The sequence below is a fragment of the Heliconius melpomene genome, chromosome 18 (genome assembly GCF_056956725.1).
Source record: "Heliconius melpomene rosina isolate 202511_hmr_F chromosome 18, ASM5695672v1, whole genome shotgun sequence".
Lineage (NCBI taxonomy): Eukaryota > Metazoa > Arthropoda > Insecta > Lepidoptera > Nymphalidae > Heliconius > Heliconius melpomene.
Genome location: NC_140406.1, coordinates 9,997,035 through 10,022,500, shown reverse-complemented (window position 1 = coordinate 10,022,500; position 25,466 = coordinate 9,997,035). Strand labels below are relative to the sequence as shown.

Here is a 25,466-nt window from a genome sequence, read left to right as displayed (position 1 = left end):
TTAATAACAAACACCGATTTTTTCCTTAAACTAAAACCGGTCAAAAACCATATTATTCATGGATATATTACTGACCTTAGCTGGATCTCTAAGTAAATTGTAGAAAACATGTATAAGGATCACAACTTTCACAAGTAATTATAGTAAAAAATGGTCTTTCAAATTAAAAAAAACCTTCCTCTTAGCACCAGATAAAAAATAGATGAAAAATTAAAAAGTAATCCAAAAAGAAAAGAATGAAACAAAAAATAGCTTGACATTGTGCTTATAGGTCAGGCTCAGATGCCAAACTGGAAACCTAATTAATATTTAAGATGTCTTACAGGTTTTAAAAAGTTAAAAGTAAAAATAAAATTTAACAAGTTTTCTACCTATAACCTGAGTTCACCTTCGGTGGAGGCCGAAGGTGGACCTTCGTTTGACCCAAAATAGGCCCAATTTGGGACTATTGAATACAACTTCAGTAAATGTAATAAGCCACGATTGTTCAATTAAGACAATATACGATTGGTTACAGAAGTTATATAAGTAAACTAGTGGACCCGGACGCGGCTACGCCTGCTTCAACTATAAGAATATTTATTAAATATAATCATGAAATTATTTTCAATTCTCAATAGAATTAGTAAGAAAATATAAGCTCAAATAATCAAAAAGAATAATAAATACATATTATTAGTAGATACATATTATTAGAAAAAAATATCTGAGTTATTGAAATGAACTAACAAAAGGATTAAAAGTAACTAAAGGATAGGTATTCTTAATATTAGAAAAAGTACCTAAAGTTTTCCGTGCGTGCGTATATAGATATCGACTCTACGAAACAACTAAACATTTCTCTCTATTAAGTAGGATAATTTTAGCGGGCAATATCAAATAAAATAAGAAGAGAATCAAAGTGTATTTTAAATTAATTATAAACAACAAATAAAGTTCGAAAATGTATGAAAATTTATAAAACCGTCAACGTCATCTGCCCGTTCGCGTCGGTCATACTGTGCCGCCCGCTAGGTGGCTAGGTCATTTGGAATCAGTGACATCTCCTTAATTATTTATTAGTATGTTATACAGTAAACTATAATTTCAATCTAGATAAAATGCTAAAAGTGACTATTATATTTATTTTCATAAGGATGAATATCAAAACGTCGCGGTAGCGGTCGCGTAGCAACGACGGTTGTTATTAACATGGCAGAATAAATTGCATGTCAAATTAGAATGTACTTTAAAATATATTAGTATATATGTGTAATGTAATGTTATATAGCCTATAGCACTTCTGAAGAATGCAGCTTTCATATAAAACAAAAACAATGAAAATCGGATCAGTAGATCCAGAGATCTTAGCGTTCAAACAAACAAACAAACAAACAAACAAACAAACAAACAAACAAACAAACTCTTCCGCTTTATTATATTAGTATAGATGTTTGTGTGAATGTTTGTAAACAAAAATGAAAATTTGGCTTGACAATTAAAGTTATTATATCATTTTTATCTTGAATTTCGTTATTTCTTATATTATTCAGATAGATTAGAATTATTAGATACTAGTGGACCCGGACGCGGCTACGCCTGCTTCAACTATAAGAATATTTATTAAATATATTCATGAAATTATTTTCAATTTTCAATAGAATTAGTAAGAAAATATAAGCTTAAATAATCACAAAGAATAATAATTAGATACACATTATTAGAAAAAATTATCCGAGTTATTGAAATGAACCAACAAAAGGATTAAAAGTAACTAAAGGATAGGTATTCTTAATATTAGAAAAAGTACCTAAAGTTTTCCGTGCGTGCGTACATAGCTATCGACTCTACGAAATAACTAAACATTTCTCTCTATTAAGTAGGATAATTTTAGCGGGCAATATCAAATAAAATAAGAAGAGAACCAAAGTGTAGCTTAAATTAATTATAAACAGCAAATAAAGTTCGAAAATGAATGAAAATTTATAAAATCGTCAACGTCATCTGCCCGTTCGCGTCGGTCATACTGTGCCGCCCGCTAGGTGGCTAGGTCATTTGGAATCAGTGACATCTCCTTAATTATTTATTAGTATGTTATACAGTAAACTATAATTTCAATCTAGATAAAATGCTAAAAGTGACTATTATATTTATTTTCATAAGGATGAATATCAAAACGTCGCGGTAGCGGTCCCGTAGCAACGACGGTTGTTATTAACATGGCAGAATAAATTGCATGTCAAATTAGAATGTACTTTAAAATACATTAGTATATATGTGTAATGTAATGTTATATAGCCTATAGCACTTCTGAAGAATGCAGCTTTCATACAAAATAAAAACAATGAAAATCGGACCAGTAGATCCAGAGATCTTAGCGTTCAAACAAACAAACAAACAAACAAACAAACAAACAAACAAACAAACTCTTCCGCTTTATTATATTAGTATAGATTTAAATTATTTTCATTTTTCCGCCCGCGCTGTCGCATTTTAAGGTAAAGCTTTACGTTAAATTCCACTATTCAACACGCAATATTTCGAAAATTGGGCTAAAAGTTGGTTACAGAGGATTTTAACGATAGGTCCCTACTGGATACTTTGGTCCAGGGAAAAATGTATAAAACTCCTTTTTACTATTTCAAAGAAAACCATACACTAAGCATAATTAATACTCAGAAGAACACTTTAAATTTCTACACATAAATTAAAAATAAAACATAAACAAACGTACATGCATAATCACGTACACATGTAACATGTCATTGACCATGACATTACCCGGTGTAACGTTTACACACATCATGTTAATAGACTTGTTAATTACTTACTCTATTAACATACGAGAACCTTCTTATTTTTAAATATGAACATTATTTTTAGAATTGATAAATATTAGGGTATTATTGCATCAATTATTTTTCTAATGTTAGTTTTTAAAGAAATATTTTAGAACAAATTACACCTTATATATTAATTGTTAGAGCGTATTTTATATAAACATCATATAATAAAAATTATTGCTATTTTTAATAACTAAATAATATTGTTCTCCAACAGGTCAAAGAGACAAGCCTTTCGTATCGGAATCTGACATGCGCCTGCGCACGCCTCGTCCTGACATACTCTCAGTACCACCGAACAATAAATATTATGATGGATTAAAAGAGGCTGAGTCAAAGGTAAAATTTTATTAAAAATTGCTTAAAATTTATTAAAGAATTATTCAAAAATTCCTTACTAATTTAGTACATTTTTATTTTCAGTTTACCTTCCACCCTGACAACAGTATAGTTGGAATATCTGATACAATCAATCCAAATGACAACGAACTGGACAGCGACAAACGAAACTACAGACCGCCCTCTTCCTGGTCTACCAGTTCAAAGAAAAAACGACCTACGATTAATAAATCTGACATCGATGATTCAAATGTCGGTCAAAATAAAGTCAGAACGAATGTTTTAAAAACTAATTTTAAAGATACTTCCTTAAATAATAAACTTCCTTTAAACAATAATAACAATATAAATAGACCATCTCAACATTTAGTTCCTCCGTTCTTGCCATCTACTACAGAAAACGATTTGGGATCAAATGTCAGAGTCAAATCAACACCAGATCCAGTTTTCAATTTTATAAAACGTTTTGATCCTAATTCACCTGATTCGATTAAAACAACGATGACAAAAACAGAGATTATAGATCTCAATAAGCATTTACCTGAAGGTCAAATTAGTTCAGAGGAGGAAAGGACTCCTAGAAAACATAAAAACTTCGGTAACAATTTTAATGTTCTTCAAAATGGCAAGAAGAAGAGTTCTTTTGAAGATTCAAGGTTTGATTCCGTTAATATAAAGTCAAGCTTGGATTCGATAACAGAATCTCCCAACAACCAAGTAGAGCCCCCATCTAAAGAATTATTACCTCCCAAAATTAATGTAACTCCTTTAGTTACAACTACTATGGGTCCTCCTATTTACTATGAATGGAAATGGGCCGTACCTGCATTTGAATTGGAACCTCCCAAACGCAGTAACGAAACCAACACGACCACTCCAATACCAGTTAAACCAGAAAAAAGACCATTCAGTGTAGTAACACGATCTACACCAAAAGAAATAGATCTCACTCCTCGTAATACTGAATATAATATTAGTTCATATTTCGTACCAGATTATGTATTTCCCTTGGACAATCCGCATCCAGGGTATGAAAGTGAGGATGCTCAAACCTCCTTCCAAGTCCACGTTCCTCGACCAGGGAGGGCCAGCTATGGGGAGAACCCAGCGTGCCCTCAATGCCACCCAGCTTACTTAGAGCCTGGTACTTGCAAACCTTGTATTGTCAAGCGGTAACATCTAAACATATAGCTATAAATAGTATAAGTTACCTAGCCATTATAATTTGTTGAAAACGATTTTCTTAATTAAAGTTCTCATTAAGACTAATAAACATGTCAAACTTTATTTATTTAGGTAAAAAAGGAATAGACAGGTTTTAAGTAATTTAAACAAATGACTACTTTAGATCGATTATAAAGTGTTTATGATGGAACTAAGATGACAGAGAAGTCAAGGACGGTTGTTAGTTAAAGTCACAGCCTGGGAATGTAGCAATCCTATACGATATATTATACTGCGTAGTACAAATTTTATATACACGTATAATTAAACAAAAACACATTTTGTTTGTGTATACAAATGTCTGTTATCTTTTTGTCATACGACTCAAAACGATTTTAATTTTATTATATACCTAATAAAGTATGTTATAAACAGGACATAATTATATTTATAGATTTTACGGTCTTCTTTATATAGCAGAGTAAGCAGAGAGAACCAGGGAACCTAGTGTTAAGACACTCTGTTCTCATTAAGATACTTTCGTTTCCCACTTTCCGCCGAATTATGGAGTCACTTTATTTTGAGTAGCGGAACTTAACGCCACGCTTTACCTCGTTACCGGAGCGAAGATATGATATAAATGAAGAAGATATGATATGATAAGATATGAAAATATTAAATATTTCATTTCCTCGCGTTTACAGTCGCACGTTTGTGCCTCTGCTTAACCTGGACTTATCAGTAATTATTATAGAAATTTATCTTGTCATTTTAGGAGGTAGACAGAAATCTTTGATATTTTCCACTGTTTTTAATTTTGTATATAGCGTATAGATTATATATTTTGTACACACATATTACTGCGCCTCGATTAATCAAGCCAAGAGAATTGTTGTTATTTTTATTATACCTAAAATTGCTTTTAATAGGATATGAAATAGAACTTAAATATATTGTAGTAAAGAAAAATCATAAACTTTTTATGTGAGTAATCTACATAATATAATACTTATATATAATATAACCTACATTTATTCTTAAAGACGGTAAATAATGTAATATATTGATTGTAATATTCAGCTAAGTTAGAATAAATATTTATAATTAAGTATGTTTATATTTTAGTACTAATGCTTGTTTCAGCATTTGACATAATAAATAAATAATAAAAAAGAAACACTTTTTATTGTCTTACAACTACCTATTCGATTCTTACTCGGAGCAATTGTGGCCGAAAGTGGAGAATGGAATGTTAATACTTAGTTCTTTTGATTGTCATACTAAGCGTAAAAAAATTAAAAATATTTCTTATATAAAAGAATCTAAAATACTAGCATTTTGTAGTTACCGTAATTAAAAAGTAACTGTGATTTGCTTAGATTGTCGATGGGAATCGTTATCAGCGTGTTCGTCAAATCGAACATATTTCAAAATGGCGTCTAATCACAAATGTCACTTGTCAGTAACAAACTCATTATTTTGCACCTATTTCCGATTTCGCGAATGGCAAAGCGTTATGTTGCGTTAGTGAAACAATTAATAAATCAGCATTTTACGTATTTAAAGAATTGCATATTTTACACGTCGTTTTAAAATGAGCAAATCAAATCCTTTAGGCTTAATTGCGAACTACGGTGATTCTGACGATGAATTAGAAGAACCCCCAGTGCCTTCTAAAAAAGTTGAAAGTGTGAAGGGTATGGCATATCCAGGATATGAAGCTGTTCCCAATCATCATCCAGCTAGCACACCGGCTGGTATTCATCCAGCGCCCATAGCTCATTGTCGTAAGTACTATATTAATTAGTGTATCAATAATAGTTCAAGATGATATTGTTTTAGTAACCTGTTGCTTGGAGGGAAACGATATTTGAAAGGTTTTGTACTTTTTAAACATTCTTTTTGAGATGATTTCTTGATTCCTTCATTTGAAGTTCTCTATTCTTAATTTTGTGCTTGAATTTTGTATTTTTATGAATTAATCTGAAATAAACATAACTTAACACTAAAGCAGCATTTATACAAAGATAATAAAAATCAAAAATTTCATTTTGTTAGTTACAAGAAGTTGTTTTAAGATAACCTAACATAAGGAAAACACAGAGGCAGTTGTGGTGCAGGGGCACAAGGATGTGACTGTAACGCGACATTTGTTGGTTTGATCCCCACTCAAGGGAATGTATTATTATTTGTTAATATTTTAATTTCTTCGCTCTGGCACCAAAGCAAAAACTTAGTTACATTCTGCCACCCAACATGCAATGCCTCGAAAAATTCGCTGGAAAGTGGGGAACATAGTGTCTTAACATAACCTTCCCTTTGCAAGCCCTGTGGGATACAGTGTGAAGCTGATTTTTTTTAAGGAAAACATTATGTATATTTTTAAATAACATTGAAATTGCCACAAAAAAGCACATATCAACATATAGTATATTATTACTTATATGAAGTTATTACATAATTTTAGCATGGTCGGCCTGTTATGATGAAAATAGTGGATTTACTTATTACTGGAACCAACAAACTAATGCAGTGACTTGGGAAGCTCCACCTGAATATTTACTAGCACTTAAATTGGCACAACAACAGTTACATACATCAGGTATTATATAATTAAAACTTTTATTTAGTTCAGGATAGAATGTGAAACAGAAAATGTTGTGTCATGATACTGTTTAATATTGCTTTATATTACTAAGTAAAAGGCCCTTTAAATTTGGCCTGTCTGGCACTAGTACACTAGTACATAATATTAATATCATCATAAAAATTAAAATAATGTATATCAATTTTGTGGTTGTCAATTGATACAATATTGAGAATTTTTTTCAAAAGAAAAAAGGTTCTAATTATAGTAATAAAAAAATATGTACATACATACAGTATGTATATTGAAATAACTCTTGGTATTTCAATATACATAATAAATTTATATATATGTATTTCTTTAAAACACACAAAAATGTCCTTTAATTATCATTGCAGGTTCAACAGAAGTATCGGCAGAAGAATGGCAGTTATACCAACAGGCTTTAGCGGAAAAACAAAATTCACAAAACAAAGTGTTGGCCAAATGCAAAACTAAGAAGCCCTACAAAATTAAAGATAATGTTAAAAATAAAAAGAGATCTCTTAGTGACGATGAGGAAGAGTGAGTAAATATACATATTTTTTATTTTCATGAGACATTTTGAGGCCATTGTAGTATTTTTATTTTGAAAGGATTGAGATTGATGATTATGGATTCAATCCCCACTCTGAGGGATGCAGTGCTGAGTTCCGCCACTCAACAGACAATTATCAGCACACCTTGGAAAGTGGAGAATGAAGTGTCTTCATATAAAATAACATGTTTTAGATTTTGTCATTTAAATATTTTTACGACCTTTGTTGACCTTCAAGAACTTAGTATTAATGATACTGGAAGAAGGTGACAAACTTTGTGTGTGAGTGGATGAGGCGAAAGAGGTATGCATAGACTGCATTTGGTGCCAAGTTCTCCCTGGTCAGGCCACTAGTTATAATTTTTTTTTTGTATATTTATTTATTAGAACATCACATTGAAATATAAATGGTGTATTTTATATTTTTCAGGAAAATTGAACTTATTACATCCTTCCACAATTCTGATTCAGAATCTAATGATGATTCAGAAACAAGTAAAATCAATGAATCACCCCTAATAAATCCAAAACCTAATAATATCCAAAAAAATCCACAAAAAAAGCTTAAAACAAAATCTAATACAGAGTTTGGCCCTCCTTTGCCCCCAAGTCAAAACTACACAGTGCCCATAGGCCCAGAGCTGCCTCCAGAGTTGACCTTGGAGCTAAAGGAACCAGAGAAATTGGACAAGGATAAGGAAGATGTGAGTATTATTCTTTTGTTTTTTTATTAGTGTAGATATATACGTTTTTTACATGGTATATATATGTGATAGTCTTTTTTTATGTATTGTGTATGTATTTATGTTTTAAGTATATAGTAGATTGATAGAACAAAATTATTTATTATAATTATATATAGGACTGATGTTTAGTTTTTGTTTCTATTATGTACTTGTATACTATGTGTTTTAAGTTATTCTATTGTATACTAGCGGACGCGCGCAGCTTCGCTTGCTTATTTAGGGGTGAATTCTATAAACCACGAAACGTGTTCAATGAAATATTTTTAAGAGTCTGAATTTCAAATTTTATAAAAATCGGTGGCGATTTAAAGATTTTTCCATACAAACTTACGAGGAGAATTCTAGAAAACGATGAAAAATGTGTTCCATTAAATACTTTTAAAAATCTAAATTTCAAATTTTATAGAAATCAGTGCCGATTAAATTTTTTTTCCATACAAACTTTCAACCCCTATTTCACCCCTTCAGGGTTAAAATTTTTCAAAATCCCTTCTTAGTGGATGTCCAGATTACGAAAGTAAACATCTGTCCAAATTTCACGTTTCTACGCATAGCGGTTACGGCTGTGCGTGCGTCTTACCTCAGTCAGTGAGGACAAGTCCTTTTATATATATAGATTATAGGAGACAGACAGACTAGTGCAGTAGGTTATCATTTGAATTCTGTCTTTTAATGTGGTGCTTGTAGATTCAATACCTACACAGGGAAATAAATATTGTATTAGACAAAGTGCAGTTTTGAGTTCTGCTATTCAATGTGGAACATCTCGAATTTGGGTAAAAATTAGAGAACAAGAGTATTTTGACAGTAGGTATCCTCTACCTACTCTGCTATGTGGAAAAAAGCGTGAAGCATAAAAATAATACACAGCTTGTATTATTAACTAACTTTATTTAGTTACTAGCGGCCCGCTCGCGGTTTCACCCGCGTGAACTATGTTATTATTAATTTCTGTCTCCATGACTACGTCCTAGTGACGTCTATGCAAAATTTGAGACTTCTAGCATTTGTAGTAACGAAGTTCCCTTAGAAATCGAATATTGCAAATTCCCGTCTTAGCGAGCACCTACGTCCTATAAGTAACTCCTATGCAAAATTTGAGATTCCTAGCACATGTAGTTTCTGAGATTTCGTGATTAGTGAGTGACCTTTCGATTTTATATATATAGATATACAATGTCCATACAAATTATTATTTATGTTTTTGTGGTATATAAATTATTATAAAATATAGAATGATGAGTTTTGCACCTGATGATCGCTAATAAATAACTATCCAAGAGTACCAAAAGCTCAATTGACTTTTTGAAATCTATTTTACTATAAGGTGGTTTTACAAAGTCTTTATAAACTCTTTTAATTCTTATGCATTATATATATATTTTTGTTCATAACTTTTAGTAAAGTTTTAAGCTTTTGAGTTGGCTTGGAAATGTTATTAAGCGTTGTGATGGGTTAAAGTTTTCAATCTGATAATTGTAGAAATTTAAAAAAATCCTAATTTTGATATTTTAGATTAATTTAACTATTTTTTATCACATTAGGATGCCAAATCAGTTAAATCATTAGATGATGAAAGTCAAGACGAAACTATTTTACTCAAAAGGTTAAAAGATAAAGCCAAATTATTAGAAAAATTAGGTGGTGAAATACCATCTGAATTACAAAAGATAATAAAAGATGAATCCAATGCGTCTTCTCCAAAAGATATAAATCTAGATATAGATGATCTTTTAGATGAAATAGAAAAGAAAGAATTTAAAGCAAAAGCCAAAACCAAAAATGATGATCGATCTAATGCTAATAGTATAACTAATTCACCAAAAGGTGATAAAACTTCGCCGTTAGATGATTTTAAAACTAACGGACAAGCTCTATTCCCAAGTTCTGTAAATATTGATGAAAGTAAAGAATTAAAACCAGAAAGTAACGAAAAAGAAAGAAAAGAAAATGTCTATTTAATGGACACCAATGAGCATTTAGAGAACGTTAATAAAAAGAAACTTAGAATTTCCAATTCAGTGCTACCAGAACGTAAAAAAGAGAAAATAGAGTTGCCAAGTTATACAACCAAATATTCACAGTTCATAGAAGGGTTTTCAAACGAGAGGACTGGTTTAGGGTTCTCTAAAGATGAGGACAATGAAAATAACCCAAAAAATACGATTAATTATGGCAATGGTTTGACTTTTACTAAGGGAGAGACTTTGAATGAGGAGAAGAAAGATGAGGATTTAGATGATTTGACGGATCTAGTGGAAGCCAAGTTGAAGTTTCTGAATCAATTGCAACCGTGTGTATTGACGCCGCTGCAGGAGATGTTGATTCAGATGCAGGTAATTCTCTTATTTTTTCCAATTTTGAGAAATTGGCTTTACCGATTGAAATGCAGGATTTACTACTGTATTTAAGCAAACTTCCCTCAACATAAAACATTGTACAACTAAATGTTATGGTTTTATTTAATTCAGTTCATAAATAATAATAAAAAAATAATATAAAGTATTTGGTACAAAATTGCAACAAAATAATTTTATTAATGCATTGGCTGTAACTTCCGTTTTCAATGTAAGCAAACATTAGTTTCTTCATCTTTAAAATGATAATCTGAACTAATTTTGTCTAATATTGTATACAAAATTAGACGTCCAATAAATTGACCCTGTCTATTTATCGTTGTACAGACGCTAGTGAGCGCGTTCCGCGCGGGCGCCCTCAGCAGCGTGTACTGGCGGCGCTGGGCACTGCGGGCGGCGCGCGCGCTGCAGGCGCACGAGGCGGCCGCCGCGCCGCCCGGCTGGCACGCCGCCTTCAACAGGTACGTGCACCACCGTCCAGCGACACCACACTGTGCTCCACCTCGGACTGTATTGAGCCGCTGTATGACAACATCTGCCCCAAAGTGTCTAACTGTTTGATATTATATACTCCAATATGACTGTATAAGAACAACTATATAACTGCCCCGCTATGATAGTTCATGCCCCACCACTCTTGTATCTGTGCTCCAATACGACAGTACATGCCTGAGTATTAGGGAGTATAAATTTAATATGTGACATTACATGACTGCCACGCTGAGTAACTTTATTTAACTAACTCACTCACAAAATACCATCTGCCACATAATATTTCGCCTACATGAAAGTCTATGCTAAGTTATAATTTCAATTCTCTATCTGATTATGATATTTTACGATTGACAAGTGATGTCCTGTTATATGACAGATGTATGCACCACTATTACAGTGTCCGACCGGCTATACTCCAATGTGATAGACAACCACACTTTGCACTACTATCATCTACCGGGAGATAGTACGTGAAAGTACGTGGTCTATTTTGTGTTTGACTGTGACTATAAGCGCCTCACTATATTACAATATCTGCCCCAATGTGCTCATTGTTTGACCGTATATGCTCCACTGTGTATCAGTACCCACTGTGGTAGTATGTGCCTTACTATTTGATAGTGCATATCCCATTATGTAACAGTATAACATGGTCCTTATTGATTCACTGACTTACAATAACTAACTGCATGACTAACATATGACAAGGACTGTCTTACATCCCAATTTATGACGTATCACATAGTGACTGACAGGACTGACACAGATAGACTGCTATATACTATATTACCTGACAGTATCCATACCAAGGGGCGTGACTAATGGTGCCCCAATATTTTTATCTATGACTTACAATATATGATACATTATGTGAGAGTAATGCCCCAATCTCTAACAGTATCTGCCAAGGGTCAGACAAAAGTGTCTCATAATATGTGCCTAACTGTCACACCGATGTATGTACCTATTGTATTTTTTTAAAATTTTCGTTATTTGATATTTTATACATTTGTTTTTATTATATTGTGTATAATTTGGGTATTCATTTTTTAAGTCAATGTTTTGTGATATTTTTTAAAATTTTGTACAGTAACGTGTTTTATTGACAATTTACAGGACATTATTTTCTATTTTATCTTTCTACTGGTTTTCGCGATTGCTAAATAGATTATGTATTATTATCGTAAAGTGTCAATGAATATTTGAAACCTCAGGTTAAATAAATGTACTTTAATAATCAAATTGTACACGATATGCTCCCTCAAATAACGGTTTTATACAAAAATTAAAAAAAATGTCCAATTTTTATCTTTTTATAAGTGATTTTTTGTCATCGACATGTCATGTTCGAGTTCTACCTAATGCCTATATTTTATATTATAGGAAATATTTATTTACATTTAAATAATTTTTGACATATAAAACACTATTGATATGTCTAAATATATTATGAATGGTCTGAAAAAATACAATTCTCACTCATTTGGCTTAAAGGATTTTTGTTAGGGACACTTTTTTTATATTTTCAAAATACAACATTACATTTTTTTAATTCCAATTGATACAAGGTACGCTTCGGTGTGACAGGTGGATATGAACTATGAACTTTAAACTGTCGTTATGTGATGTGCCTTTACAGACTTTTTTATGGATTTTTTTTACGGAGGACAAAAAAACGTGAACAATTACTCAGTGATGTGTTAGATTTAAGTCTTCTTTTCTCAAAAATGTGAAGACCATTAGTAATTATTAGTAAATGTCTAAAATTTTTATTATTTAAAAATGGCTACTATACATATTTATGTACATATTTATTTGTTTTATTAGTATAAAAAAATGGTAATGTGATAAAACGTAACTTATCTGTGATAAAAACTACCTGATTATAATTTTGAATAAATTATAGTTTTATTAATTAACGAGTTTCTTTCATCAGTAAACCTAATAATATTATCTGTAATTAAAACAAATGTAAATAAAAAGGTTATTGTTTTCCCCAAAAAAAATAATCAAAAAGTAGATATAACTTTTAAATAATGAAGAAAGTAGAACCTAACAGACTGGTAGAGAATAAAGAAGACTTCGCGCCGTGGATTTTGGTAAGAAATTATTTAATTTGTTAAACTTTTTTATTTTCTTGATAATACACTTTGATCTTTTCCAGGTGGCCTGTCACTAGCGGTTGTATCTGCTGTAAAAAAAAAAACAAAAAGCTACACATTACAAATGATCAAATATAGATTAAAAAAATTAATGGATGTTTTTATCGGGTTTAAGTATGAACAAACGTTTTTAAAAAAAGAAATCCAAATTTTTCCAAATGTCACTTAACTGTGTTAAATGGAGAAGTTTTGATGTTTTTACGTTTTAAGTGTTTATTTTAAGTCCGCCTTAAACTTATAAATTGGCTAAATGTCTTAAATAACTTTTTGAATCCGCTTGGAAGGACTAAAATTTGAGTTGATTCTAAATTTTGATTTACGTATTGTTTTACAAATATTACTGTTATTTAACAGTACTTTACTCTATAAACAATCATACTTAGGATTTTTTTAAATTGTACAAATAGATAATTTTTTAACACATTTATCCAATTTACAATCAAAACAATCCAAAGCCAATTCTTTTATTATTTCCCTTTATATATACAGATCCGAAGGCCGTTACTGCTATCGTCGCGAGTCTGACGGCTTCGTCCAATACGAATATCCGGCTGTCGCGAGTACCGATATGGAAATATGTACTACGCCACCACATCCCACTTCGGAAGTCAAGGTACCTTGGTTTAGCCAGATTATGTGGCATTATCAGGCGGTCGTGGCGTGGTAGCACAGCGTCTGGCTGTAAGGTAGATTCAGCATAAAAAACCTTGTGTTAAGTCCGTTCCTCTCTTTTCGTCGATTTGTAAGACACTACGTGTTGAATGGCGGAACACAACGTCGCGCTTTGCCTGGTTACCTAAGCGAGAAATTGAAAATATTAAATAATTAATTTCCTCAAGTGGGAGTCGAACCCACAATATGTCGAGCTTACAATCACACGCTTGTATCCTAGGGCCACGACTGATCTATATGTCCTTTCTTCTAAGTAATATAAAAAAATCTATCTTCCATAGGATGAAGAAGTTACATCAACGCCAGCAACCTCGCCACCCCGATGGTGGCGCGCGACGCCGCCCCCGCCCGGTACCGACGCAGATGTAGAACCACCACCACCAAAGTTGGTAAGTCCTAGGATTAAATGTCAATGGTTTTGGCCCGCCTGAAGTTTGGTATTCAGGAACTTTTGTGTATTGTGCCCTCGGCAAGAAAATAATCTAAAGTAAAAAAAAACCTACAATGAAGTGTGGGTCGGTCGGTCGGTAAGTGAGTCTCAGAATTGTTATGTTAAAGGAAAAAATATGATTTTGTTATAAATAAAGAGGCTTATATGTAAATGAAGTTGCGGGTACGATCAAATTGGGTTGTAACGCGAAATGGATTGTGTTAAAGGCATAAATGGACTTTAATAAGTGTTCATTAAGTTTTAAACTTAGCAGATCATATAATTATCTTCATCAATTATCATCATATAATTTCTAAAGCGTCAATTTGTATAATTTATCAAGACACTTCTATTTCCGTTTTCTGCCCGAATGCTAGTAATTGCGAGATGGTATACTGATTAGGACTCAACGCCGCATTTTGCTTCTTTAAGAAAGCGAGAAAATAAAAATATTACAATTTTCATTCCCCCGGTAGGAAATCAAATCCTCAATCGTCGCGTTTATAGACGCCCGTTTGTGCTCCTGTATCACGACGACCTCTTTCAACACAAAATTTATTCTATCAATAATTCTGTTTTACAGCACGAATCCAAACACGAAATAACAGACGAGCTGCTCTCATTCTACAACGACATTGCTCAGCTAGACCAAGAACCCCCTGCACCCCCCGACACGCCCCGACCCCCAGATACCCCTCGACGAGCACTAGACACCCACCGGCCACCTTTAGACACCCCCCGGACACATATAGACACTCCTCGGCCACCACCACCCCCTATAATAAGGGATGCCGTAGAAAAACCGGAAAGGGAGAGAGAAAGAGATAGTAAAGCTAAGAAAAAGTCTAAGGTAAGATATATTACATTAAAAATTATTTAAAAAAAATTAGACCTAGCTATAAGTATAATCTTAAACAAAAAATAAAACACAACCAAAACGTGACAATGAGTCATGAAAACAAGGATAAAGGAAATGAAAATATTAAATATTTCATTCCCTAGTAGGAGTAGGAATTGAACCCACAACCGTCTCGTTTAGAGTCGCATGCTTGTGCCCTTGCACTATAACTGCCTCAAATGCGTATAATACGTATATAGTTATTTAATCATTTACTTTTTCTTTATTTCAGGTAAAATTATCGACGTCGTTAAGTATGAAGAATAAATCAGTTTCCAGCTTAGTTGCTAAATGGCAACAAGTGGCCGATGAAATTCATTCCGATTAACATTTATAATATTGTTATGATATACACGATTCTTTATTATTTCATTAAAATTAAAAATTAAAATGGAGGATTTATTAAAATGTTTGTTTTATTTGTTGTTTTTTCAGCTTCATGCTGTATCCCGCACACAGCAGGGTAGGCAGTGAGAACATAATGTATATATACGCTCCGTTCCCCACTTTCCGCCGAATTCTGGAGGCCTTGCGTGTTGAGTGGCGGAATTCAACGCCGCGCATTTTTCTATTATTCGAACCCACATCAACCATCTATTACAGATACACTACAATTAATAAAAAAATGAAATATAAATAAATAATTTTCATTAACTACTTTTAACTAAATATTTTTTTTGTAGAAAAAACAAAACTAGAGGATAGAACCATTTCGAATTCAATGCATATTAATGAGTCAATATCAAATTGAACTTTCTTGTTATCGGCTAGTTTTAGATTGTTTCGACAGAGTTCTATTATTGCCATATTGAGTGAAAACCATAAAATAATAATTGTAGAGTTTACATGTACTCGGGCCAGGCGTGAAGCATCAGCACAATCGTGTGACTAAATGCGACTGGTTGTGGGTTCGATTCCTAAACGAAGAAATTAAATATTTTCATTTCTTCGCTCTGGTGTCGATGCAAAAGCGAATCGCTAAAGGAATTCTGCAAAGGCAACCGCTACTACGAGCGCTAATATTCCCACTCCAATCCTCTGATTGAGAAGAGTGTAAGTACGCTGCTCATCCACACCCGCTTTTTCGACGCGCTCGAAGCGTCCATCTAGTTCGCTTCGAGCCCGTAGTCCACCCGTACCGCCGACCCAATTAGAGTCGCAAGCTCCCAGTATATAGGCAGGTGCTGTAAAGACGCCGGGCTTTTTCCTTGATGCCAGAGCGAAGATATGACAATATTAAGAAATAATATTTCATACCCTCTAGTAGGGAAAGATTTTCACCTTTATTAAGCGTTTTGGAAATAATTGTGAAAATTAGTAAAAAATAAATAAATATAAATATTCCAATTACTATATTTAGATACAATTAGTAGATACCTATTATATAATTTAAATGTACCTATGTATGTATTTATCTTACGCTCTAGTTACTTCTTGGTTCTATTGTCGAATATCCTAAAGGATTTGTCCTTTTCACTGAACCCTCATATTATTCTTTACTTGCAAGGCTGACTTAACAAACAGAACAATAAACAATAATTGTAAAGCAAATAATTATTTTAGCTCGAACTTAAGTTAACGTAGATAACAGTTTTTGAAGTCCGAGATCTTTGGAAATGCTTTTGTGAAAATTCTTAATTACAGCCTTGTTGGATTCTTTACTTAATAATAGGTCATCTTGATCTTGGGGCTAGAGAGAACCTTTATATATAATACTACTTTGGCAGCGTCGACTGTTTAACGCGGTGATTGTGGGTTCGATGCCTAATTAGAGAAACGGATTATTTTCATATTTCACTCTGGTCAACTAGAAAAAGTGAATCGTTGAGTTCCGCCACTCAACATGCAATGGATAGTATAGAACAAAAATTGACAGTTTTTGACGTCGTTGTATAGTGAGTCTTAACATTTATTTAAATCTTTCTTTTATCGTTTCTTTTATCTATACTAATATAATAAAGCGGAAGAGTTTGTTTGTTTGTTTGTTTGTTTGAATGCTAAGATCTCTGGATCTACTGGATCGATTTATTTTGTTTTTGTTTTGTATGAAAGCTGAATTCTTCAGAAGTGCTATAGGCTATATAATATTACATTACACATATATACTAATAAATTAAAATACTTTCTAATTTGACATGCAATTTATTCTGCCATGTTAATAACAACCGTCGTCGCTACGCGACCGCGTTCGTTACCGCGTCATTTTGATATTCATCCTTATGAATTTAAATATAATAGTCACTTTCATCTAGATTGAAATTATATTTCTATAGAATTTATATTCTTATATTTCAAGCAGGCGTAGCCGCGTCCGGGTCCGCTAGTTGTTGATAAAATCACTGAGAGCACATGACTTCTCTCTTCCCTCTGTCTACCTCGTTAGCGGGAAAAAGCGTGAAGCTGTTTTTTTCATAAAATTGTCTCTAAGTACCGTTTATCTATTGTTAGGTAATTGGAACCTGTTTATTTTTTCATAATACCATTGTTTTTTCATAATACCATCTATAAAGTAAACATCAATCATTTTACTCGTACAGTACATATTCATTTAAAGCAGTAACAACAGGTTTGAAAACGTGAGGGATATAGTACTACTCCAGTTAACCCTTTCCTTTCGATATAGGCGCGTGATGAATTTAAATAACCTATTGATCGTCATCCATTTGGAAAGTTATACAAGTAAATAAATATACAATTTCAACAAAAATATTTGTTAAATCAAAGGCTTTACGTGTGGGCTAATATAAACTCATTATACAATGTTGGTGTTCACGGGTTCATAGTCCAGTTAATGGTCGTTACAACAAAAGCTTAGTTCACAAAAGCTGTCGCTTACATTGTCTAGACAAAGGATTTTTTTACTTGCTCACAATCACGAAAGGTTTGAAAATATTGTTGTTTAGAGATTTTTGAAATTGCACTCTCTAATGACTGCTATGTGATTTTCGAAATAAGATTCAGAAATATTGGTTGATTGGGTTTCTCGTGGAATAAATGTAAAATACTTGAACGAAAGACGTAGTTATTTATAATCATTGCGACTACAAACATCCATATTGCAAACGTGTAAAGATCCTTGTCCTCATAAATATTATTTACTAATACGATCAGTAAAATTATTAGAACTATTTTTTTTATATTTTAAGTTAACTATCAAATATTAGACAAAAACTACAACTTATAAATATAACATTACTTGAAATAGATTTCATTCAATTTCCTCAAAAAATCAAAGTGTAAAATCTGAAATACGAAAGCAGTTCTTATCATATAGGTACATTATAAAAATAGTACGTAGCCCTCCGTAGCACTCCTCAGTGTATCTACGAGGTCCGCGCGTAGCAGTCGTCTACGCGGCTACGCGGCTTCGTCGCCGCTACGAAAATTTAAACTCATAAATATTATATAGGTGTGATGATATTTTACATTTAACTTTTTTTCTATGATTAATAATTAAATTTAATTTGTGATTATGTGAAAACAAAGAAATTTTTGAAATATACTGATTAGGATTCAGGTAAGTCGAAGTTTATTTTATTATTTATTTAGGTATATATGAAATAATTTAATATGTTATCTGTAGTGAATGTTTATAATTTAACTATTTAGAATAATTGATAATTTTCTCGTTTTTATTATCACATTTTTTGTACTTTCTACTTCCGCTTATTTGAAGACATTTCTTATTTGTCGGCGGAATATAACGCACTCGCGCACAAACCAAAAGAAAAAATAAATATTATAATATAGTATTTCCAGTAAATATATATATATAGTATATAGTAATTTTTCTTTGCGAAGCGACAATTATCGTGTATCGTGTATTCAAATAGTTGAATCAACGGTATCTTTTAAAAACATAATTTTTTATATTTCACTAGTTATTAACTTCGTACTACGGCTTTACTTTACCGAGTTCAACCAAACAAACACTTTAATTATATAATGTTACTGAGATTTTGAAATACATAATAAACTGAAATATATTTTTTTATTAAAATTTAAGCGATTTTTGTAAATAAAATTGTATTTTAAAATGAAGTCAGTAACTTTTTACATGGTTGCTCCGTTGCCTCTAATGAGTTTAATGTGTATGCGATACGCGTAGGCTGTTTGGAATAAGATGGGAATTTTCCATTCAACGGGGTTAGAATGAAAATTGCTTTGACGATTCGATAATAATAAATTTGTAACGTGATAGAAAATGTACGATAAAATTATTTTAATTATAATATAATTGTATTATAGTAAGTTTACTGTTAACTCGATGGTTGTGGTTTCAATGCGAAGAGAAATGAGAGAGAGAGAATGCAAGAATTATTTTAATTATTTTCGCTCTCTGGCAGACAAAGCGCGGTGTTGAGTTCCACAACTCAACATATAATATCTTGAAAATTATGCGGAAATTAGAGAAAGGAGTATCATTAGATTCCCTCGGTCAAGTCTTCAATATTTAGTTAAACGTTTGAAAATCATTAAGATAATTTATTTACAAATATGTATTTGTCTAATTTGGCGGAAAGCGGAAACTGGAAGGAGGAGTGTCTTAATGGGAACGGAGTAACTTAAGATCAGGTTCGCAGGTTCTCTCTGCATACCCTGCTATGTGTGGGATACAGTGTGAAGCTAAAAAATATTTAAGGTGGGTAATTGTTTTGTCGAAAACAATTTAGAAAATCGAAACGGAAACCAAAGAGAAAATTGAATTTCTCCAACCTTTGACGATGTTTGATGTATTTTTATTTTACTGTAACTTTTTCTTCCTCACTTGTATTTTGTTTGAAATTACTTTTTTGTAATTTCCACTTTTCATTGGCGTTAGGTTCCTTGGTTTTAAGTGAAATTTACTTTGAGGTGTAACTTAATCATTATTAACTTTTAGTTACATTTTTTATAGCTTCACACTGTTTCCCGGCAGAGGCAGGCAGTAGCGGAGGGAACCTGGGAACCTGATTTCAGACAACGGGGATCTATAGTATTAAAATACTCCGTTCCCCAATTTTCCGTTCCGATACTCAACAAACAATGCCTCTAATATTTAGCAGAAAACGGGCATCACAGTGTCTTAAGTGTCCTCTGCCTACCCTGCTATATGCGGGATACAGCGAGAAGGTGAAAAAAATGAATATCGAAAATATTCAGTTTCTTTTTACTTAGAAAATTGAAATATAAATTTCTATAACGAGTGTGAACGAAGCTAATGACTGAGGTGATTAAATAAATTCTCCATTTTTTTTTTTATTGTATCAAGCAATTATAATAAAATTAATATTATAACTAAATAATAATAATAATAATATTAATATTATACTTTTATTAAATAAGCGAATCAATTTTACATTTTTAAATATAAATTATTATAAAAAAGATACATTTCTGTATATTAAAATAAATATCATTTCGGTAATTTGGCATAGTGATAAACGTTCTTGTATGTAATAAATTATTTGAAGTAAAAAGGAATATGCTTATAAAAAATTTAATACTCTTTATTACTGCAAGCACAGTAGTTGTGGGTTCGATCGTTTTTGGCGAAATGATTCTCTGCCTATCATGCTGTATGCGGATAAAATTACAAAGCTGAGAAAAAGAAGATATTCCTATTATTCTTCAAAATACTCGTACCTATACAAATTTTGAGTACTTCTGTTTTAAACTCACGTCTACACACACATAATATTTAATTACTACCTATCATTACGTCTCGTAACGTAATGTTTTAAAAACAACAAGAGCTTTCAAATCACTTTCAATTTCATTCCCAAGTATAAATTAATTTATATTGTATAGAAAATTAATTGAATTTTCTAAAAATAGATCGATATTTATAAATAGATTTCGTCGCACCACAGTTTCATGTTTTTAATTAACATCTGCTATGTAAATTGATAGTAGGTTATTTTTTTTTCACTTTTCTTTTATTGTAGTATATTTATATTTTAAAATTGATAATTTTGAGGACGTAGAGGTGTAGTGACTATAAATGCGAGAGTTGTGGGGTCGATTCCCCTCCGTGGTAATGATTATATTCTCGTACTTCGAGGCGTTAAGTTTTGCTTTTCACGCAATATTTTTTTTTGATTCACTTCTTAAAAATACTAGGATTAGATTTATAAAATAATGGGATTTTCATCATAACATGAACGTCAACAGTAAATCACTAGAGTTACAAAACAAGCGAAAAACGCTTTTATACGTCCCTTAACTAATCTTCAAGGGGTCGTCATGATTCACACTTTTATTTTACTTCCTTATACTCAATCCCGCGGGATTTTTTGTTATTCCGACGAAGGAATCTCTCACGAAACTTTATATCAAGGACTTTTGTTCGTGTTCATTATTTTTTTGTATCATCACACCACTTGTAATAAATATGTAGGCGTTAGTTATATATTGTATCTTTTTTTTTTGAGGAAAATTCCTTGAAAATAAAAATGTTATGAATTCTTTTCAGTGTATTATTATTCCACAATTCTAGTATAAATTATTATAATTATTTTATTTAATTCCTTAGTTATTATAGCTTTTACTCACGGTTTCTCTAGCACTAGGTTCCCCTGTCTACCATGCCATATACTAAGTGAAGTAAAAACATAATAACATAAAACAAACGTATAAGAAAAAAATTCTTAAAAGAAAATGGACGTTTAAATAATAAAATAGCCAAGACGTAACTAAGTTTTAGGTGAATTGGAGCGGAACTCGTAAACTAACACTGGCAACGATGATTGTGGATTCAAATCACACACAGGGGGAGTTTGTTTAGAACAAATGTTAACTCGGTCTAGATAAGACAAAGTTTCAAGTTCTATCTTACATGCTATGTTTCTATATAACAGACGGATATTTAACATAGAATACATTTTGAACTCTAATGGTTTTTTAGGGCTGTATCCCACACTTCCGTTGCCCACTACCCACCAAATTTTGGAGGCATTGCGTGTTGAGGGGCGGAACTTAACGCAACGCTTATTGGATATATTGATTACTCTTTAAAATTATGTATAGTTATTTTGTGAAATTAAAATTATGAATTGTGGCCATCATGGTACTTTATTCTAAACGCGATGGTTGTAAGTTCGATTCCAATTCGAACGAATACATTGTTGTAATTTCTGATAACACAAAAAGTTGAAATTCGCTACTTGAATGTTTCTAATATTAGGTTCTTCCTACATATATATGATATGCCTATAAATTTCCATTTCTCTATGTATTGTAAATTTTCACTTATTGCTAATAAAATACTATCCTATAACGCGGCAAATTTCATACAAAGTGCAGCAAATACGACCATCGATGTAAATTTCAGCTTGATCGATACCTCGCGATCTTGAGACTGGCTTTTGATGGATAGAGGTTTAGATAGACTTACAAACAGACGGGCAACAAAGTGATTCTATAAGAGTTCGGTTTTTTGCTTCTATAGATGTCCAGAACACTAAAAATGAAATGTTTAAGCATATATATAGACAGAATCTTGTATCATATATATATAGTCACCATACATTAAGTCCACCTATATAATAGTCCTATATCGTGACGGTTCTACTGTATTAGGCTATAATTTCCTTCGGGATTTACGATCTTATATTAAAAAGATTGCGTTTTAAATGTATTGGTTCTTTTATAAGATATTGATGTTATTGTATGTAACATAACTTTTAGCCTGACATTAATTTTTAATATTTTTTCTAGACACAATACTGTTTGTGTGTAAGTATTAAAAGAATAATGTGATATAACTATTACAGTCTATAGGTATACAATAGATAACCAGGATGTCAGCAGTCAGAAAAACGCCCAGTGCCAATATTTTTAATACAAATCCAAGAATTAATGGTTAATTTAAAAAAGATATTATAGTTTTTTTTTTTAAACTGACATTTTTTTAGCCTAAATACGACGATTACAAAAAAAATAAATTAAAAATACATAATTAAAACACCATTTACATCTATAATAGTAATTATATAACAGAAAAAACTAAGGAACACCTCCTTCACCTATAAATCTCTCAATGATTTATTCCACAGTGAGCTCCTAAATCTTCTCCGTCTAATATATTTGTAGCACGTAAATTTTATCGTTTTTACAATTTCCCTTGCAGGTGCCAGATGAAGATCGGGTATCTTGTAAGATTTATGATACTTAAGTTATAAGGTAGATTCAATTCTCTTAAGATGAAACTGTCGTGGCAGATTGGAATGGCAATGATTGTAAAGGTGATGGTTATGGGTGCGATCCCCACGCTAGGTAATGAATCCATTTCTTTCCATCTGGTACACAAAGCAGTAGTAAGTTGAATTCCACCATTTAATGTAGTTATTTAAGTTAGGAACGGATAGTGCAGTTAACGTGGCTTAACACTGGCAAAATTCCATCTCAACATTAAAACCATTGACACGAAGAAAAAACAGAGAAAGAAGCCATAAATAGCTTATTGAAAATTGAAGCTTTTATACGTTCTTTAATCATAGATTATAGGGAATATCCCAAGAATAGATCCTTTAATCTTAAATATATGAGTAGAGAGCTTGTTGGACTTCAAGCTCAGTGTTCTTATACTACGTTTTATTGATGGTAATAAATGGGTTCTACTAAATATAGATTGCGTTTGTTAGTTCGTTTGTTACAGTTAGCACCTAAATGTGGTAGGAACTAAAAAAATGACTGAATAAAAATCAACCGTCGCGTTAGTCATACTAAAATGTCAAAAAATTGCAAATAAACATCAATAATTTTGATACAACCAATGGAAAACGTAGAAAATTCTACAATTTTTGCGGAAAATTCGCAGGTAAAATCCCACTAGTACTAAAGCACATAAAAGCTAGTTTTCAGGCAACATAGAGCTAGCTGTTGTAAGCTAACGTGAGATATAACGTGACTTAACTACAAAGGGCGGATCAATTCCGTTTCAATTGTACTAAACCAATTTTCGTATATCCTCTATACAAGGCTATAGTGGCGTAATAGATATGGCTGACTGTGAACGCGATGGTTCTGGATTCATTTCCGTTCAAGGTTTCACTTATTTCTTATATATATTATAGACAAAACAAAAAACCCAACTCAAAAATTATATAAACTAAATTAATATATCCAGTAACACTTGTGCCATCAAGATAAATCCAACGATGCATAATTTATCAAAATCGGCTTACTGGCTTAACAGGAACAGACATACATATATTCGTGCTAAAAACATAAACCCCTTTTCGGGCTTCATCGCAGTCAGGTAAAAATAACATACTCACATTTTTTCCGGCATAGTAGGGTAGCTAGTGTTAAAACACTCCGTTTCTCACTTTTCAACGCAATAATGAGGTGATTGCATTTTTTTTAAGTAGAGCTTCAAGAAATGGAAGGGAGGGGAGGGTAGGCAGAGGAATCCTATCGTTAAGACATTCTATTCACTTTTCACTCGATTTTTCAACAGTGCGTTGAAAATATCCTTTTAAATCAATTCTGATATTAGCAAGTGTGGGTAGCATAAAGTAAAATACAATTTGTATAAAGAAAATCGACAAAAGCAAAAATGTTTCATCGAGAAAGAAATCTTTTACTTAAAATATTTTCTACGAACTTTTTTAGGATAACATAAGCTATCGGTATCTAAGTACGAATAACTTTAGATTGCTAAACTATTGAAAGTAAGAGATTACACCGAAAATTCTTCACACATAATATCGAACAAAAGCTTAGAATCTCGATCGAACAACGGATTTGCTAAAGGAAAAACCTATTATTATATTGTGCGAAAAGCTCTAAAATTATCGTGTATAAAGGGTTGTGCTACAAAAGAACTGGATTAAAATAGAGTTGCTGAGATAAAGGTACGTATATTTTAGCTAGTCTACTTTAATTTCCATAAAGGTATTACATTTACTTATATTCACATTTAAAGGGTGGAAATAATGAAAAATCTTAACAGTTTTGAGAAACGTTAATAGTCTTTTAATTATGACAAGTGACACATTTAGCCTTGGGAGCCATTTTCATTCACGTATTCGATTTTGTAGGTAATTATGATTTTTTAATGTGAATTGATTGTTGGAATATTGTTATACTGTAAAGAGTAGAACAATATTCCAACAATTAATTAAGGATGGAGGATGGAAGGACTGGCCTCAAGTCAAGTAGTTGTATTTTTATATAAAAAAACAGATTCACGCTTTTCTCCGTATAGCAAGATTGGCAGAAGGAACCTAGTG

The 25,466-nt window shown here is 32.0% G+C and overlaps 3 protein-coding genes across 3 annotated transcripts in view; all 3 read left to right on the top strand.

The window, feature by feature from the left end:
* The window catches only part of js (jiangshi), a 34,168-nt gene extending 29,691 nt beyond the window's left edge, over positions 1-4,477 (top strand). The window contains exons 5-6 of the mRNA XM_085202127.1: positions 3,040-3,161; positions 3,246-4,477. Of these exons, the coding sequence (XP_085058253.1) occupies positions 3,040-3,161; positions 3,246-4,337 (1,214 nt within the window). The 3' untranslated portion in view covers positions 4,338-4,477. The remainder of the gene's footprint in view (positions 1-3,039; positions 3,162-3,245) is intronic.
* Positions 4,478-5,788: 1,311 nt separating this feature from the next.
* On the top strand, positions 5,789-15,657 carry LOC146529504 (uncharacterized). The gene is made up of 10 exons (XM_085201654.1): positions 5,789-6,112; positions 6,793-6,927; positions 7,311-7,476; positions 7,920-8,193; positions 9,780-10,571; positions 10,920-11,053; positions 13,739-13,862; positions 14,203-14,310; positions 14,935-15,201; positions 15,482-15,657. The coding sequence occupies exons 1-10, from the start codon at positions 5,920-5,922 to the stop codon at positions 15,575-15,577; spliced, it is 2,289 nt and encodes a 762-aa protein (XP_085057780.1). The 5' UTR covers positions 5,789-5,919; the 3' UTR covers positions 15,578-15,657.
* A 2,933-nt stretch (positions 15,658-18,590) lies between these two features.
* Positions 18,591-25,466, top strand: part of LOC146529503 (uncharacterized) — a 66,201-nt gene continuing 59,325 nt past the window's right edge. Inside the window, exon 1 of the mRNA XM_085202081.1 lies at positions 18,591-18,766. The gene's annotated coding sequence lies outside the window, so the exon portion shown is untranslated. The remainder of the gene's footprint in view (positions 18,767-25,466) is intronic.

Coding starts and splice junctions, on each gene's coding strand:
- LOC146529504 (XM_085201654.1), top strand. CDS start 5,920: ATGAGCAAATCAAATCCTTTAGGCTTAATTGCGAACTACGGTGATTCT. Junction 10,572..10,919: donor AGATGTTGATTCAGATGCAG/GTAATTCTCTTA, acceptor ATCGTTGTACAG/ACGCTAGTGAGCGCGTTCCG. Junction 15,202..15,481: donor AAGCTAAGAAAAAGTCTAAG/GTAAGATATATT, acceptor TCTTTATTTCAG/GTAAAATTATCGACGTCGTT.